The following is an 18,284-nucleotide window of genomic DNA, read 5'->3' on the forward strand; positions in this document are numbered from 1 at the left end:
CCAGCCCCATCCTGAGCAGCTCCCCCACAAACCAAGGCCGACACCAGCTGTTAAAACACCTATTTGGGTATTTATTACAACACATTGTTCCAAAATACAAAAGAAAGGAAAAGAAAGAGGGGGTAGAGAAGCACTGCTGCTTACAGCCTCTGGTAATAAATAAAATAAAGACGGGGCAGAGGCAGGATGTCTCTCTGAGTCCAAGAGGGAGAACTGAACTGTGTTCAGTCCCACCTGCAGCAACAGGGGGAATACAGCGGGATCAGCAGCCAGAGCATCTTCCTTGCTCAGGACCTGCACAGTGTCTGCAGTGGATGCAGACCCCATCCATGTGTTGTGCTCTCAGAGGAAGGGCTGGATCCTGTGGGGATGCTGGCGGGAGCTGAACTGCAGTGCGAGGGGCCCTGCCTGCTCCCACCCCATCCAAGCACAGGTGAGGTAGGAAGGGTGATGCCGGAGCGGGACCCCAGGCTCTGCAGGGGCTCTCTGCAGCTGAGACCTGAGCTCTGGTCCTGGAGCAGCCTCGGGAATGAGTTCAGCACAGGGTGATGGGAACGAGCCCAGCCCATGAGGAGGCAAAGTAGTGACAGAACTGATCGTGTCAGGACTGCAAAGGGAAGGGCATTGTTAAAGTCCCCAGATCAAGATGATTCTTTATGGGGCTCACGGTACAGAGAGTATTTCAAACCATGGAGCAGATGAGGCTCCTCTTCCCTTTCCCTAATGTCTCCTCCTAGCAAAATATTCTCCTTACAGCCACCTGAAAACCTCTCAGCTGTGTAAACAGCCTAGGTGATGTATAGATAAAACAAGGTCAAAGTTCTGCCTGCTTACTGGCATCCTGCTTTATCAGCCTCAGACAGACAGAGGCAGTGGCACCATAAGGACACTGGCACCAGGAGAGCCCATGACATCTTTCTGGGATGGAACACCAGTGGGTGGGCTTGGCTGAGTGAGGTGAGTGGGGGATTGGTGAACCAGAGGCATCAGTAGAACCCAAACCCATCTGGGTGGAGCTGCAGCCTCAGCGTGCAGCCAGCAGAAGGTCAGAGTGCCATGACCTGGAAGGAGATGCCTTTATGAGCAGGATACCCAGCCAACACTCATTGTGGCTAACACTTTATGCTTTATGCTTTGCCATTTAATTCTCCATTCCTGATGCTGGTGGATTCCTGTCTCTTGCAAACAGATGGCAATATGGGGGAGAGGAGTTGCAGGAAGGAAGGGAAGAGTTAAGAGAACAGATCTGCCCCAGGTTTGGTTTCTTTATGTCCTTGGAAAGCACCACCCTCCAAACCTTCAGACTAGGGTCTGTTGGGGCTGTGTTTGCCTCCTCTGGCTTGGGAGCAGAGAGAAGGTCTGATGGGGCCTTGTGTTTATTCACAACAGAGAAACAAGGAGCAACATACAAAGAGTAAGAAGCAAAAAAGTACATAATCATAACCATAATAATCATAATAATAATCATAAATACTTAAATCTATCATTCATAGATTGCAATGACAACACTGATAGCTTATTATCATTAGTATTAATAATGGTAGGGGGAACGGGACAGTGGGAGGGGGTTCTGTGGGGCACAGTCTCCTAAGGGGCAGACAAAACAGGGACAGACGTCCAAAGAAACAAACAAAGAGAAAGGCTGGGAAGGCAGCAGGGGCTGGAGATGCTGCCACAGAGGCTGGGGACGAGCCTGCTCCGACCCAAGCCTCTGGCTTGGTGTTGCCAACCTGATCACTGCCCTCCCTCCAAGTTTGCTCAGCCCCCAAAATATGGATGGGAAGGAACCAGCTGAGGGGCTCATGCCTGGAGACAGTCAGGAGGCTGGAGTGGTGTTCCTTCTAGCCAGAAGGAAAGCTGTGGTTTGGTCCATCCTTCATATGGTCAAAAGTCCCAACACCACCACCACTGCATCCGGGATGAAGCAGATGTGAACATGGTGGGGTGTCCTGGACCACAGGGCATGTGGCAGCTGCAGTGCCTAACCAGCTTTGGTGGTTCCTCTCTTAGAAGGAGAGACCTCTCCCCTGCTCTCACTTCTGCCACTACAAGGAAATCCACCCTCATCATATGAGGATGGACACCATTTGGGTCCCAGTGAAACTTGGATTGAGTAGTCTGGTTGCAAGAGCCCATAAAATGGCTTGGTCAGAAGACAGCCAACACATCCACCCTCATGACAAGTCTTTTGATTTGTGAACAAAGTTGTCCATCAGGCAGATTGGAAAAGTCACTCACAATAATTGCAAGCCTCTCGGTGACCCTCATGGCTCAGGCTTAGCACTGATAGCCCCAGCTCAGGCAGGGCTGCTGTGATACAAGGTATTTTCTGGATGTTGCCTTAAAACATTGCACAAGAGGACTTCTAGCACACACACCCAACATAAAGGGAAAGGATTGACATGAAGGACTTCAGAAGAAGACTGCAGAGGTGGGTGATGAATGGCTCCTGGCCACTATGACCTATACATGAATCTTAAAAGGTTTTTTTTTTTGCTCTGGTTTCAGAGAAGAGAGGAGCCCATAGTGCCTAAAGCCTCAAGCACAGCTGAAGAGCAATCGAGGGCATGCTAGAGAGATGACAAAATGCAAAACCACGCATCCGCCCCTTCAGACATTCAGAGTCTTGTCTACAGCACTCACTTTTTCCTTCCTGACATACTCCAGCTGCTTTTTTTTTGTATGTTTGTAACACACCATGCCAGCTAATGGGATGAGTTATGTGAGTGCTCGCCACTGCCTCGCCATGCCAACTTGTCATCTTCTTTCTGTAATTAATGCCCAGCAGGGAGACCCTACAATGAATGCAACTCCTGAAGGGCTGCCTAGCTCTTGAGATGGAGGTGATGGGTAGAGAATGATTTCATCTTCCTTTTGTGGCCAGGAGGGGAAATTTTCTCAAGTTTCAATGAAAGCACAGCCAAAGTGACAGGCAGAAAGAGTAGATTGTAAATGAGGTTGTCATTAAATGAGGTTGGCGGAGCAGGCCATAACTAAAGGGGTGTAAGTGCTGAAAGCTGAGGAGGCAAAGGCTGAAAAGCCCTGGCACAGCTTTGCTAGCATCACTACCCTCTCAAACCATAGGGTTAGCTTGCAGCTGCAAGGCCAGCAGAAGGAATGCTCTTTCTACCTACTCCATGGTTTGGGTCAGCATGACTGAGCTGGTTAGAGGAGCTTGTTGAAGGTAGTGATGGATGGTGGTGTGCTCTCAAGGGACATTGGGGAACCAAGTGAGAGCATGTGGAATCTCCCCAACATGGTCTCATTGTAAAAACAGTAAGAATAAAGACATGTTGAAAACAGCAATGAACCTCTAGACAGGCTTGTCTCAGCTTCAGGCACCCAGATGGAGGCAGAGGAGGTCAGGGAGCAGCAAGCTGCTCTTCCTTGCTCTATCACAGCTCCTCATGCCTCTGGGCTGTGTTCACTGTTTAACCTGAGATAGTTTTTTTCTTTGTCATGTGTAAGTTGATTTAGAGATAGAAAAGAACAACAAAAGGAGGTACAAAGGTAAGAGAGAAAAAGAAAAAAAGAGTGGCTCCAGAAATGAAGAATGCTTAAAGGATGACACAGGACACAGACACGCATGAACGGAGACCCCTGAGGTATTAGCTTTGCAAGCTAGCGCAAGACGAGGGAGAAAGCAAAGACAGCCACAGGGAGATATGTGCTTTGCAGCAGAGGCAGCTCTGTGCCTACAGCTCCAGAAAGCAGCTTCTCAGCAAGCCTGAAATTGGGCATTGGGTTGCAAGGTCTTGGCTCCCCACTGGTGAAGGCAGCCAGGAAGCAAAGAGGGACCTGCAAAAACATTTCCCTAGAAAAACTCAGCCCAAGAGTTTTGGGGCTGGGGAGGACAGGCAAGACATCCCTTAGATGAAATCCCAACCACTAACAACCTCCCCTTCCAATGTTGCAGTGGCATTGGATGCCTCTCCTTCCATGTGTATCCCTGGGGATGCCCAGTGCCACTTCCCTCCATCTCAATGACTCGCTCCTCTCTGTCTCCAGCCAGAAAGGGCAGCACAACGGAGGGAAGGAGATGATGGCCAGGATGGGAATGATGGCTATGATGGGGTAGGGGAAGAAAACAGGGACCAAGGGAGCGGAGATGCGGCAGCAGCTTCCAGAAAGGGAGTTTTCTGGCTCAGTTTGTGTTTTAAGATTTTACGACTTCCTTGTTCACTTGTTTGTTTCTAGAAAAAGTGCTCCAAAGAGTTTTCTGTCCCCTTTTTGCTGCACTCAGAGGGAATGGGGGAAAATCTTTGTCGTCGACATGATCTATAGAAGGAGCCACAGGCCTCAGATATTGCTTAGAAACTCGTATTTCAGATTTAAATACCATACACAGTAAAAATAGAGCTGAAAGTACCGCCCCACATTGTCTGCAAATCATTGCCAGAATGAAACAGCTTCAATAAATTAAAAACAAAACAAAAAATTGAAATATTATTTACGTCTCAATAAAAATCGCAGTAAAACCATTTGCCTTTTTTCCTTTGTGTGTGTGTGTGTTTTCTTTATATTATATATAATATATATTTATATATGTATAGGGCTGCTCTAGTGCAGCATCTTTAGGATACTCAAGCCAGAGAAACATGGGGGCACATGCTTAGTGCACTGGGGTGTGGGGAGGGATAGGTGGGTTGCCTCTTCCTGACCTTGACAGAGTGATGCTGTGCTCTGTCCTCACGGGGCCACGTCCCTCCCCAGGCAGGAATAGGCTCTGCTCACCCTCCCAACCCCAAATGGTAATTCCTGCCCCTTCCCTTTCAAATTTTACACCCCGGATTCGAGTACAGGGCTCTGAGGACTGCTCTCCCATCACTGCTCCATGTGCAAAAGCCCAGGGTGATGTCACCAAGAGCTGGAGACTGCTAGAGTGGGAGAACCAGAGTGGGCATGAGGAGGGACACTAAGCATTCACCGTGATGTTTCCTGACTCTGGATTCGTTCCTCTTTGCTTTCATTTTGATGTGCGTGCTCCCAAAAATGCGCACGCGGGTATAAATACTCCCCACCCACCCTCCCTGCATCTCTCCCCATCTTAAATATCCCCCCACCCCTTTGCTCCAATGACCCACGATGGGTGTCAGGACACCTCGATGATCTCCATGCTGCCAGAAAAGCTTGACTGTTTGCCTATTTTGCCCAGCTCCTCCCGGGACCTGCCCTCAGACATGGTCTCCTCGAACTCCATCTGGCAGCTCCTCCTCTTGAACTGCTTCTCTGCGCCGGCTTCCTCATGCCAGCTGTGCCTCCCATCCCGGGCCTCAGCCCGCTGCTTGTCCCTCAGTCTGATCTCGCAGCCTCCTGGCATCCCATTGCAACTAAATGGGGGGTATGGACTGGTGCCACTGAACAGCGTCCCACCGCCGGTGCCACTGCCACCACTACTGGCTGAGTCTGTGCTGAAGTACCATCCTCCCTCAGAGGATGGGGTGCTGGGGGACTCGAGGTGGACGTTCCCCCAGGAGCCATTGGAGGCCTGTGGTGGGCCAGGCAGGCTGAGCCTTGGCTGGAGGCTGTCCTCTGCCCCAGGGCTCTTGCGGGCAGAGCTGATATTGAGGCTGAGGCCATGGGCTGGTGAGCCAGCTTGGTGCCTGTGCTTGCGTCGCTGTCTCACCTTGGCCTCCAGCAGGAGGTCTGGCCCACTGGGCCGGTCAGGGCTATCGGGCACTGGGGAGAACTGGCCACTGGGAGCTGATGGGCTGTCCAACTTGCAGAGCTTGGGGGCCTCCCCAGTGCTGGGTAGGCCTGGGGGGTCCTGCCGCAGGCCGGGGGAGTAGGCGGACTTGATGTCCAGGGAGAAGGAGCGTTTCAAGCGGTTGGTGTCCTGGATGCGCTCCGAGGAAAGGTGCAAGCCATTGAGTCCCTGCTGCAGTGCCGTGGGTGACAAGACTTTGGGTGGCCCACCTTGCCTTTCAGGGTCACTGGGTGGGGGTGCAGAGGTTGTGCTTCTTGGTACGTCCTCAACCTTCTCTGAGGTAGACGGTGTGGGATGCCTGCCAGCCTCGGATGCCTCGGTTGTGTCCTGAGGAGCTTCTCCCTCACCCCGGTCGCCCTGGGCCTTCAGGGCCTTTAGGAGCTTTAGGCTCCTCTCATACTCCAGGAGCTGGCCCAGGAAGTTGAAGTTGGGTGAGATCGATGGGCGACGGTCCTTAACAAACCTGCCAAGAGGTACAGACAACCCTGATTGGTGTTCAGTCCTTCAGTAAGTCACCCTCTAATCTCTTTGTCTCTTTAGGAGAAGAGACATTATCCAAAACCCTCTGAAGAAAGTGGTTGGGGGCTCCCCGACTGAAGCTGGGGATGCTCAGATTCTGGGGGTTTTGCCACACACCATTTTACTGCTCCCACCATTGCATGCACTACGTGAAGGACTGGTTTGGTTTGGTTTTGTTTCACCACCACTCAGCCAAGGCAAGACTTCAAGGAGCAACCACTCCCTTCTTCTGGGCTCAGACTGCTTTCCTTCTGTGGGTTCAGGCACACCAGTACAACCCCTCCCTGTCCTCTGGTGAATGCTCACCTGTAAGCATCGTCAGATGACATGCCCATGGTCTTCATGATGTATGCAATAGCGATTGTGGCAGAGCGGGATATCCCTGCCAAGCAGTGCACAATCACTTGGCAGCTGGACACCTTAGCTTTGTCTGGAGCATGGTAGAGAAAACAGAGAGAAAACACTGATGTGATCACAGACATTGTGCAAAATGATTCTAGACTCTTCCCCCAGCCCTCAGCTCCTGTGTGTGAAAGAAGAAGAGCTGCTGGGAATAGGCCTGAGGAAGACAGAAAAAGAGTCCAGATTTTGAGGGCTAACTGATGGACCTGTAATTATTGTAATGAAAGCTCACCAATAAATTCAATGGATTTATCCAACCAGGGAAGTAGCTTCTCACAGTAGTTGTCATTGACAGGAATGCGCATGAAGTGACTATCACAGATGAAGTCTGGCTTGGGACAGGAGTTGCTGGCGTTGAGGACATAGCTTATCCCATTCTGTGTCATCAAATCCTGTTGGTAGAGAAGGAATGGAAGGATCGGCTGAGTTATGTGCCTCTCCACACAATCCTTGCTGTTAGCCATCCCAATATTTGCTCCTATAGGTCTTCTGCTGGCTCCTTGGCCCAAATGGTCAACCAGCTGATGCTACCTAACTGATGCTCATCACAGACTGGCTGGGAGAGATGTGCCCATTTACATAGTACAGGCTTGTAATTCAGCAGATCTTTACTTTGGTACCTCAGCATGACCAAAGAATCCTGGAAAGGTATTCCATATGGGAAAGTAAGAAAGAAAACCTATGAAAAGTCTCACAGAAAGTTTAGAAAGTATCCACTGAGAGAGGACTGATATCTCACCAACCAAGTTGGTTATCAGTAGTACTCCATGCTAACCAATGTCAACTCAGTTTTTTACTTCCAACCAACACTGAAAAGCACTGGGAGTTCTTACAGTCTTATTAGTTGTTCACAGTTCTTCACTAAACTGTGCTGCATTTTAGCCTACAAGAGGCTCATGTGAACCACTCATTTCAGGCTTTTGTGACTTAAAACATCCTCTTGAGAGGAACCATCCTTTCCTTCTTTTTGACTCTGGAGTGAACCTGGACATTACTTGGTGACTTTTTGATTCAGTCACTCAGCAGACACCATCACTGCCCATATTCTGAGTCAATAAAATGATAGAATAAGGGAGACATTAGATAACAAGGGTCAGATGAAATATTGCAATAAGGGGATGAACCATAGACCATCACTTAGGGATCTGGCTTGCTGGGTGCATAGTGCTATAACCACACCAAGCTCCATTCTCTCCTTCCCAGGGCAAAGACAGCTTCATCTACATGTGTTGCTGACACAAAATTCCTGGCTGTCCTTTCCCCTTTCCATCAGATTATGTATTGTCTGTACAGCCAAGGACAGGTTGCATATAAGAATGGAGAATGTCTGCATCAGCTGCCTGACCTGAATTACTTCAGAGAAGATACAGAATTAAACAGGAGGAGAAAATAAATCTGTTGGTAAAGGAATCCTTCCATATGCCGGTGTGTGCATGGATCTGCCTCTCAACGTGTTGAAAAGGAGAATCATTGCCTTTATGTGACCTCTGCACTTGACCCAACTCTGCTGCCTACAAATGGAGCATCTTCTGGCACTGCAGTGCTGGCAGAAAACACAGCTCCAAAAGATAAACAAAACCCTCAGAGGAGGTGGGGAGGAAAGGAAACCATAAATTTTCTTGGCTGACATTGGCCCTCAGGAGATTTTTTCTGTGGCTGTCTGGTGGCCAGTCCCTGCCCACCCCAGCTCACAGAGGGGCTGTCACCAGCAGGCTCCACGGAACCCAGCCTTGGCTCCACAGAGCCAGACAGCTTCTAAACTCACATTCTTGGCATTTTTCTCCTTCATTTCATTCTACTCCCTATATATGTTTTTGTTGTGTCTTTTTTCTTTTTTTCTCCTTCCTTTCTGTCTCTATCCTGCTTTGCTCTCTTGGTCCCTCTACCCATTGCCACCCTGACCAAGAATGTCTGCTTGGCTCCCTCCTGCCTGTGGAAGATGCCCAGTGGCATTTTAGCTGCAATTCCTCTTTCTTCCTTCTTGCTGTTATTTTCCCTTTAAACAAAATTCTTTTCCTGCCATAATGTCATGATGCTGTCCTCCCAGCACTTCAAAAGTGCAGCATTCCTCCTTTCTCTTCTCTCCCCCCAGCCAAATGTTGCCCATTTCTGGATCTCCTGAACAAGCCCATGGCCAAAGCTGTTCATCCCCATGCTTTTGCACTCTTCACGGCTGGAGGAGTCACCATCCAGCCCTCTCCTACACAGGACATGGCAGACACATCTCTGCAATGGGGCTGTACCTTGTTCAGGACATCCTTCTGGGAGCCCAGGTAGAGATGTGGCAGGATGCGTGTGGGGCCAACATTGGCCACAGGCAAGCACGGCTGGGAGATGCTCATTGGCAGGATGGCAGCTGGCTTCCCCTCACAGAGCCCCGGGAAACAGGATGAGAAGGTGGCAAAGCCTCCTGCAGAGAGAACAGGGATATTGAGCTCACAGCAGCAAGTCTGGGACCAGTGGTACTTGTCACCTGGAGAGCTGGGGATGAAATGGTGATAATTACTCATGATGAGTGCAGACCTTTACACAACAAAAATCCAACAACCATTGTCAACCAATGCAGACACACTGTGATGACTGTGTCACAGAAGCACAGAAGAGTTAACTCTTTTTTCCTGCTGCAGCTGGATATTAATGCACACATGAGGTAACTTAGAATGATACAATCATCTAGGTTTGGAAAAGACCTTCAAGACCAGTCCAGCCATTAATCTGACTTACCAAGTTCCATCACTAAACTTAATGCCACATCCACAAATATTTTCAGTACCTCCAGGGATGAGAACTGCACCACTTCCTTGGGCAGCCCATCCCAATGCTGGATCACTTTCTCCATAAAGAAATTTCTCATAAGGTTCAATCTAAGCCTCCTCTGGTGCAACTTGAAACAGCCTTGCACTGCCTCCTGCTCTTCACAGTGTCATCCAGACAAATGACAGGTACCTACTCTGGAGACAACTAGGGTCACTTTTTGCTAGTAAAAAACACCAGGGCAGGATGACTTGATGGGCTAATTCTGAGCAAGCCCAAACCTGGGATTTCTGACCAGAGTACCACATGGCTACCTGTAGGCCATTGCACTTGAGCTGGCTCACAATCTGGCAGTGATATCGTGCACAGATTTCCTGCCTTTCTAATAGCCAAAGGCTGGCCTGGTTTGCACGGTGGCACTAATTAGAAAAGGGAGCCTGCAAAATTAGAGAGGGGGCTGTAATGTACATTTGGCCAGAAGGGGAGAAATTTAATTTATCTTGAACAGATTTCCTCACCATTTTTCACAGTCTGACCCGGGTGAACGTGACAGCAAGCAGTGCCCAATGTTCTGCAACAAGCTACTCATACCATCTTACCGTATCAAAGCCCACTATCAAGAGAAAATGCTCAGCTGGGGCTGCAGTAGGTGGCATCTGACAATGCTGTGGTGCTGGCACCATCAAATGCATGGTCTAAATGGGAACAAACTTGCCCCAAAGCCAATTTCCTTCTCAAGTGGCTGGAAAAGAGGCTTCAGCAGGGCAGTGAGCATTGCTGTAGCAACACAAAGCACTGTTGCACATCATGTGTGGTCACACAAGGGCAGTGGTTATCTCAATTTGTGGAGTCATGCTCCATAGTGTAAAAGATTCAGCTACAGAGAATGGTGTTGCCTGAAATAGGATCTAAGCCTGCAGGTTCTACTCTTGTCTGCAGAGTCACAATGCAACCAAATACAGCATGTAGAAAAGGAAACATGGAACATTTCTTTGCCAACACTGGAAGACTACAGTGACTTCTCTTGCACAGCGATCCTGTTCTTTAAGGTACAGTGAGATGGTGGTCCAACCTTCAGCAGAAGATACCTGAGCAATATGTGTTTGCAATAGAGGGCACCTTGGGTTATACCGGCCCAACCAGCATTCCTAGAGGTCTTTCCAGTCATAAAAATGAGCAGATGCAGCTTCACATCACCCAAAGGGCAGCAAAGACTTTGGGGTTTGATTGGGACCTGTATACTTCCTGAAAGTCTGTGTATGAAAGTCTGTATCTTTGAATCCAACACCACAGGATTCAACACTACTGCCTGTCTCTGCAGTGGAATGAGTCCTTTTAACAGGCCCTCATTAATGACCACTTCGTTCAGACTCTCCTCTTGGAAACAGGGCAGATTTGGCATGCTAAGTTTACCTTCTCCAGGATTTTGTGGCAGTTCTGCTGGTTCTTCTGAAACAAACTCCTGGAAATCGGAGCAGGGCATGAAATCATGCTCACACCACCCTTCATTCATTACTGTCTCCTTGCATCTTGTAAGTTACAGCCTCCTCCAGGGGAGCAGCTCCTGCATCAACCCCAGAAGACGTCCTCCAGCCAACCTTTCTCCTTTCTCTTACATCTCCCTGGCTGGTGGCTAACACAAGGCTCAGCTTTAAAACTTGGCTGAGTCAGGAGGCAAAGAGTTAAAGCACCTTATCATCTTCTCTAGCACTTCCTCTTCCCTGGCTCCCTCTGAAATGACATCACCTCTCAACTGGGACATTAAATCACAGCAAAAGAAGGAGGCCCAGCACAGGTGCAGCACAGCTCTGGTTACCACTCACCCTGGTGCCACATCCCCATTGCCAAGGAGTGTAAATCAGCACCCTGCACACGTGTCGCTGCCCTGCTTGAGCTGCAGGCACACGTGGGGAGAAGCTGGGGGAGAAGAGTTTGCATGGTGAAGAAAGTGTGCCTTCTGCAAGCATGTAGGGTGTAATGGGACATAGACTAGACTTGTACACAATGATATGGGGGGTTCCCAGAGAAATACAGTGTGTTTATGGGGAGTGAGGCACACATACAACATGAGAGAGCAGTGTTCTGTTCCCTAGCCTCACTCTTGCTCATACCCATCAAGAGCTGCCCGAGGCTGCCTCCAGCTTCAGATCTCTCTTCAAAAGCCATGAGCATGCAGTGACCTCATCGCTACAGCAGGCTGGGACATGCCGGCATTGCCTTCTCCCCCTTAGCCTCCTCTGCACGAGAAGCAGCAGTGGGGGCATAGGCCACACATTGGCCCCAAGCAAACCTCCTCCATCTGCGCTTCCATCCCTCCTGTCCTCATTTCCCCCACAATCTCCACCCTGCTCACAGCTGCTCAGAGGAAACCCTAGAGATGGACACCCACTGCCTGTCCAACCCCGCAGCAGTACTCACCCCGCCTGTGCCGGCTGCTCCAGCATGCCTTGCATTTTTAGAAAGCAAAGCAGCTCTTCCAAACAATCCCAAAGGCAGTGAGTGTCCCTGGCACTGCTCCCACCGATACCTGGGCTTTCCCCTCTGCACCCCAGGCCACATACCCCAACCTTTGTTCAGAGAGAGCGGTGGAGCCCCGTGGTCTTCCTTCCTCTGGGTACACAGAGAATTAGTGTCAAGAAGAAGTTCTCTCTGATGTATGTGGGTGCTTATGGGTCTTCCTGATGTTTCCCCATAGCCTGGCTTGCTGGTGAGGGGTTTCTGGCCAAGAAGGAAGCCATGAGGCAGAACCAGGGGAGAGCTGGGGGTGGAAACAACCCCTATATGTTGGGGACTCATTCAACAATATCCCCAGAGAAATAATACTGGGCATTATCACCCACAGCCCTGCTGTATGGTCCTGGGGATGGGGTAGTATATGGTGGCCAGCAGAGGATGGGAGAAGTCCCACACTGCTATCCCACATCCATCTTCATCTTCAATAGGCTCTCCCTGCTGAGCATCAAAGAGCTTCCAAGTGAAGGTAGATTTGTTGGGAACAAAGAGATCCTGTGCTGGTGCCAGGAATGTGGATAAGACCAGAGGGTGAGAGAGGAATCACGAATCTCTCTGTTGCCACTTTATCATAGAATTATAGAATCAACAGGGTTGGTCTTAGAGGTAGTCCAACCATCCTCCTATCTCCTATCACCAGTATTTGGAAATGCAGTTCATAGCATGGATGCCAGAAGCACCTTATACATATTTCCAGCCTTAGAGGGTGTCCCCAGCTCTGTGAAAAACACAACAGCCCGCCCAGAAGGAGATAGGGAAGAAGTGACATGTCCCTGCATTGTGCCACCATTCTGCAGCTGCCATCCAGATCTGCAAACCCCCAGACCAGGAGCAGGCAGGAGAGCCACAGCAAGTGTTAAAGATGTGCTTTACAGCCCACCCTCACTGTACCTATAGCAAACATTAAGAAGCTGCTGGGGGTTTCTGAGCAGGTGCCAGAGCTTTTACAGCAGTCTGGCACAGCCCCAGTGCCCACCAGCTAACAGCCCAGTAAGTGCAGGGATGCTGCCACGCTGTGCTGAAGACCCCTAATCCCTCCCAAACCTCCCAGGAGGAGGCTGAGAGAGGCTCTGCCCGGCTCTCATTAAGATGCCTGCAGTGCTGGCAGCCGCTGCCAGGGTGGCACGTGGCAAGGGGCAGCAGGCACACGCGCCAGCACACATCTCGGCTGTGCTGGGCTGGGGTGCAGCCGAGCAGCCCTCAAAATGGGATTCGGGGAGAATTTGGCAAGACTTGGGGGCATTACAAGAATATTGCCTCAGTGGCAGGTTGAATGGAAGGAAGGGTGGCAGAGGGACCAGGCTCAGCGCATGTCATCCTCCAAGCCACTGGGAAAATCCCTCCTTGCCAAGCACAGACTCCCTGCTGCTTGTGCTGGGTGGGAGCTGAGCCGGGTGCTGTGATGCAATGCTGCTTACTGTCACCATTACTCACTGCACGCTGGGAAGCTCCCGGTTTCCTCAGAGCTTCCTGGTGCCAGTGGTTGAGTTTTCCCCCTGCTATCCCCTTGTTGTTTCCCACAGCAATGAAGCCTGGCGCTGCCTCACTGGGTGAATTCCCACTGCTCTGCAACCTGGCCAGCTGCCATCTCCTGGCTGCAGCAATGGAAGAGCTGCCTCCCTGCTGTACTGCCTGTCACTGCAAAGCATGCTTTCTGCACTCATTGCTAAGCTCAATCCTGCACAGCCCTCATAGATATACCAATATACCACAGCCAGCCACACACACGGGCCCTCTCCAGCTCCTGCTTTCACCCATCTCAGTGCAATGGAGGAGCTGTCTGTTGCTCTCCTCTCACATGCTGCACTGCTGCCCTCTCCATCCTGTCCAGCCCTTGTGTTTTCCCCAACTCAGGCTCTGCTTTCATCCTCCCTTCATTCAGCTCTACATTTCATCACCTCCATTGCTGGCTCCTTTTATTTTCCAAGCGGGTGCGGTGAGAAAGCTGATGAATCAGCCCTGTTTCTGAGCATCACCCCCAGCAGCTTCGGGGTGACCTTGGGGATCAGTCCTGGACCCCCACCCCATCTCTCCCACTGCATGAGCAGAGAACTTCCTTTAAAAAAAGAAAAGAAAAAAAAAAAAGAAAAAGAAAAGAAAAGAAAGAAAAAAGAAAAAGGAAAAGCAGAAGAAAGGAAGCCCTCCACCCACACAAACACGGACATGCTCCCAGAGCTGCTGGGCTGCATTTCCCTCCAGTGACTGTGCTGCTTTGGACCGACCTTACTCGTTCTATGTAAAGGAAAATGTATCATTTCCAGGGCTGACTTATTACTAATGACACCATCGCTGGGTTATGTGGTTCGTGCCACAAAAACCTGTCAAGCACTTTTAGCAGGCTCCCATTTTAAGTGGTGATGGAGGGGAAGTTTCTTGATTCAACCATTCGGCAATCTAGGTCATCCCAGCCTCGGCAGATTTTTAAGCTGCTCCAGTTAATATCTCCCTCCTCTGATCGTCCTTCACCCGGCACAGCAATAGGCTGCCGAACCCTTTGCTGAAAGCAACCAACCCTCAGCTGGGCATGCAGCAGCACCACGAGTGAAGCGAAATGGCTCCTCCGGCAGCCGCAGTGCCGCTCCATACATCGCTCCCCGCACACCTCTCTGTCCTCACCCACCCTCATTCCCCTTCACCGGAGACGCGGCATCCTCAGGGACCGCAGGGGAAACCCGAGGGACGGGACCCTCATCCGCGCATCTCCCGCTCGCATCCCGCCGCCTCCCAAATGGCTTCTGCCCATTGCGTGCTCTCGCTCCTCGTCGCCTCAGTCTCACTGCTGCCCGCTCTCTTTGTATCGCGCTCAGCTCCCCGTCTCCATCCCCGCGTAGAGCCGGGGCCAGGCTGCCCCCCGCCGCCCCCTCCGTCCGCATCGCGAGGCAAGGAGCCGGCCGCCTGACAAACCTCGCATGTCCCTGCTCTCCTTCATCCTCCGCACCCTTATTTTCAGCTTCATCTGCCCCTCATGCACGTCTGTCCAGAACTGGTCCTCGGAGGGAGCGAGCATCACGTCCACAGGCATCCAGGCAGCCGAGCTGCTGCTCGCGGGAGTACCTCTCGCCCTAACAAAACAACAGCTGGCGGGCCGAAAAAACCCTACGCCACCTCGCCGAATGAGCAGCCCTCAGAACCTCCCCCTGCGCCAGCTTTCAGAAAAAGCTAAAAAGAGGAGAGATGGCCTGGGAAGGGGGAGTAGGGGGGGGGCAGCTTTGCCCCTTCCCCTGCCTGCGCTGCGCTGGCTGCCTGCGCGTGCAGCTCCCGCTCCAGCCTGAATGAGCTCAGCACATGAGCAGCAGCCCTGCTGATCCATCCACCACGGCGGCTCATAGCTAACGGGTCAGGCATGCAACCGCATTCCTTACTCAGCACACAGACACGCAGGATAACTCAGGGGCTGCGCGCCTGACATATGCTTTGCTCGCTGCTTAAAGGCGCAACAGCTCTTTTCCCTCCCGTCGTCCTCGCAGGATGCGGCCACGCTCCCCCCACTCTCCCCCCCTCCCCCGTCCCCCGCAGCTGCTGCGGGAGAACACGCACAGCCCGCTGGGTTTAGTCCTGCTGGGTTAATTTGGGGACAGGGGGTTAGAGGGAGGAAGCGCCGGGAAGGAAATGGGTTTGTACTAATGGCTGTGCCCCCACTCTCATCCCTGCTCCCTGTTAGAGGGTACCCCATGGCTACGCCCCTTCCCCATGCCACAGGAACAATGTACATCCATGGGACGGGTAGCTTGGAACCCAAACATGGGGAAGGGAAATACCACTACCTCCATTGCAAGGGGAAACTGAGGCAGAAAGATACTATTATCCTCTGGCATATAACAGACAACTGCTGCATAGCAGAGACTGGGACCTTGCTGCCAGCTCTTCTTCCTCCCTCAGCCCCTGCTCCTAAGCCTGCTGGCCACAAGGAATACCCATCCCAGAGTGGTCTCAAACAGGAGGGGAAAGGCATCTGTGATGGACTGCTCACGGCTCACCCCAAAGCTATCTGCATGGCTCTGGAGGAGCAATACCATGAGCTGGAGGAGGTGCCTCCAAAAGCACAGCAAGAGGCAGCATTAATGAATAGTCCTCCCCAGTCCCAATGGGCTCTTTCTCTGCATAAGGACTTCGGAGGCAGGTTGGGACTGGTACATATTCTGCTTTCCATTTGTCCTGGGGGAGAGAATTACTTACATCCCCCCTTTCCCACCTGTGGGACTCCTTAATATGTCTCCACGCTGCTTGTTGTGAGTTTATTGGTCTGAGCTCAGGCCTCCAGAAAATCATTCAGGATTATAGTAAGCGGAGGAGGCGGGGGGGAGGGGGCATGCATTGTGCCTTTGAAAATCTGGAGCTTTATAGGCTGAAAAACCCCAGGCTGAGCCATATGCGAGTGACTTCAGTGTTTTTCCTTTGAATGACATCACATGAGATGAGGTCATCGGCATTAACTAAGTGCTCTCCCCTCCCCCCTTCCCACCCGAGCGGAGCCTGCCTCCTAATGAGCCTTGTTGTTGTAACAAATATGGCTTGATGATTATCAGATGTGGGGCAGAGGTTGGAGAAAATTCAAAGCATGCTCCAGTGAGGCTAGAAGAGTGAGAAGCCACATTTTCCCAAAATCAACGGTCGGTGAGCAGCTCCTGCAGCAGGTCCCTGTGATGCCCAATGTGCCACCACTCATGGTGGTAGCCCCGCATTTGCCATCCCCATCCTAGCAATGGAGGGTGCAGATTAGAACAGAATTGAATCATTAAGGTTGGAAAAGACCACTAAGATCATCTAGTCCAGCCATCAACCCATCCCCATTGTGCCCATGGACCACGTGGCACCGAGGAACATCTCTATGTTTCTTGAACACCTCCAGGAATGGTGCCTCCACCAGTTCCCAGAGAAAAGGGACACATGAAATGCTGGTGGACAGCATGAACAACAGCTAGTAATGGGGATGCCTCCACCAATGCTGCACCATTGCCAGCTCCTTCACCAATTCCATTAACATCTCCCTGCTGATGGGCAGTTCTGTTCACCCGACACTCAGTGCATTTCATAGAACCATAGAATCATTAAGGCTGGAAAAGACCACTATGATAATCCAATCCAACCATCACCCATCACCATCATGCCCACTGAATCACATCCCTTGGTGACCCACCTATACATTTATTGAACTCTTCCAGGGACATCTGGAACTTTTCTGGGGTGCAAGTCATCACCAGACCATGCAGAGGGGCAATAGTGGGCAGGTGGTGAAGTTAGGAGTGATATCATCAACCTACTTACCCAGCAGACCACAAGCATGCACCCACCTTCCCTAGCTCTCCTCTGATTGCCAGTGGGTTTGGACTCACTCAGGCTTGAAAGAGCCCTACGCAGAAGTTATTTCAAGATGTATTTGGACCCAGTTTTCTACTCAGGGATGTTGACCCACGTACCTCCTACTCTCATATAGATGCAGCAAGGTAGAAAACTTCTTTCTCCACCAGGTCCAGGCAGTGGACCAGTGAGCACCTTTCCCCAGACACAGACCTACCCCGCTCCCTCCTACCCGTGGTCATCTGGGCCACCATCAGTATTTCCTCTCCCCACCCAGCACCAGGACCTGGTAAGAACTGCAATAGCTGACTTTTGCATGTGGGAGGCCAAGGCCTCAGGAAAAGGGGAGGCAGGTTTCTCAGAAGGAAGGAAATCATAACCGGGCATGGGTTCCTGCCCATTGCAATCTCCTCCTGGGGAAGTTTCTTTCCTCCCTGTAGCTTTCCAGAAATGAGAAATGAAATTACACGATGACTTCTGAAGTCTCAGCAACCAGCAGGCTGCTCCTTTGTAGCCCCATCTCCTCCCCCTGCTCCATTTTGCTCACTTTTTCTGGGTCCAAATGTTGAAAACACAGCATGCAGGGGGAAGGGAAGCTCCAAGGGGTAATTATAGAATCGGAAAAACAAGTTGTCTGACGACAGCGCTGCTAAACAGGGAGGTTTAGAGCATAGGTCTGGAATACAATCAACTCACACATACATGGCCTGGCTTAACCCCTCCCAGGGATGTGGTTGATGGTCCCATGGGAGCCCAAACCCTTGCAGGCACCTCCTGGCCCTGGTGGTGGGGTGAGAAGGGGCCACTTCAACCCTCTAGACTGGGTGACTAAACACGAAGCAGCATCCCAAAGGCAGCCAGCACTGCAGCATCCTGCCCTGTAGTCCCACATAGTCAATGCTCTGCATCCATCCCTCTAGACATCTAGCATTTAAAGACAAGCAAAAGAGCAGAGTTGCTGCATGTACCCCCCTTGTGCACCATCACTGAGCTCCTGAAGAAAGCAGGGTGTGATTACCTCTGGGACACTTGGTGTGCTTGTCCATGTGTCCTCTTTTGTTTCTTCATGGGCATAGATTTTAGACGAACTTTA

At 51.1% G+C, this 18,284-nt stretch overlaps 1 protein-coding gene across 5 annotated transcripts in view; it reads right to left on the minus strand.

The window, feature by feature from the left end:
* Positions 1-50: 50 nt before the first annotated feature.
* The window catches only part of DUSP8 (dual specificity phosphatase 8), a 38,520-nt gene continuing 20,286 nt past the window's right edge, over positions 51-18,284 (minus strand). For 4 of the 5 annotated variants that reach the window (XM_015863828.1, XM_032444845.1, XM_015863829.2 and 1 more), the window contains 4 exons: positions 8,872-9,038; positions 6,861-7,020; positions 6,533-6,656; positions 51-6,170 (listed from right to left, as the gene is read on the minus strand). In XM_015863828.1, the coding sequence (XP_015719314.1) occupies positions 5,093-6,170; positions 6,533-6,656; positions 6,861-7,020; positions 8,872-9,038 (1,529 nt within the window). In that variant the 3' untranslated portion in view covers positions 51-5,092. Of the gene's footprint in view, positions 6,171-6,532; positions 6,657-6,860; positions 7,021-8,871; positions 9,039-14,797; positions 15,259-18,284 lie in introns of those variants that run through there. The other variant, XM_015863830.2, reaches the window with a different exon arrangement.

The sequence above is a fragment of the Coturnix japonica genome, chromosome 5, assembly GCF_001577835.2.
Source record: "Coturnix japonica isolate 7356 chromosome 5, Coturnix japonica 2.1, whole genome shotgun sequence".
In the NCBI taxonomy this organism is placed as follows: Eukaryota; Metazoa; Chordata; class Aves; order Galliformes; family Phasianidae; genus Coturnix; species Coturnix japonica.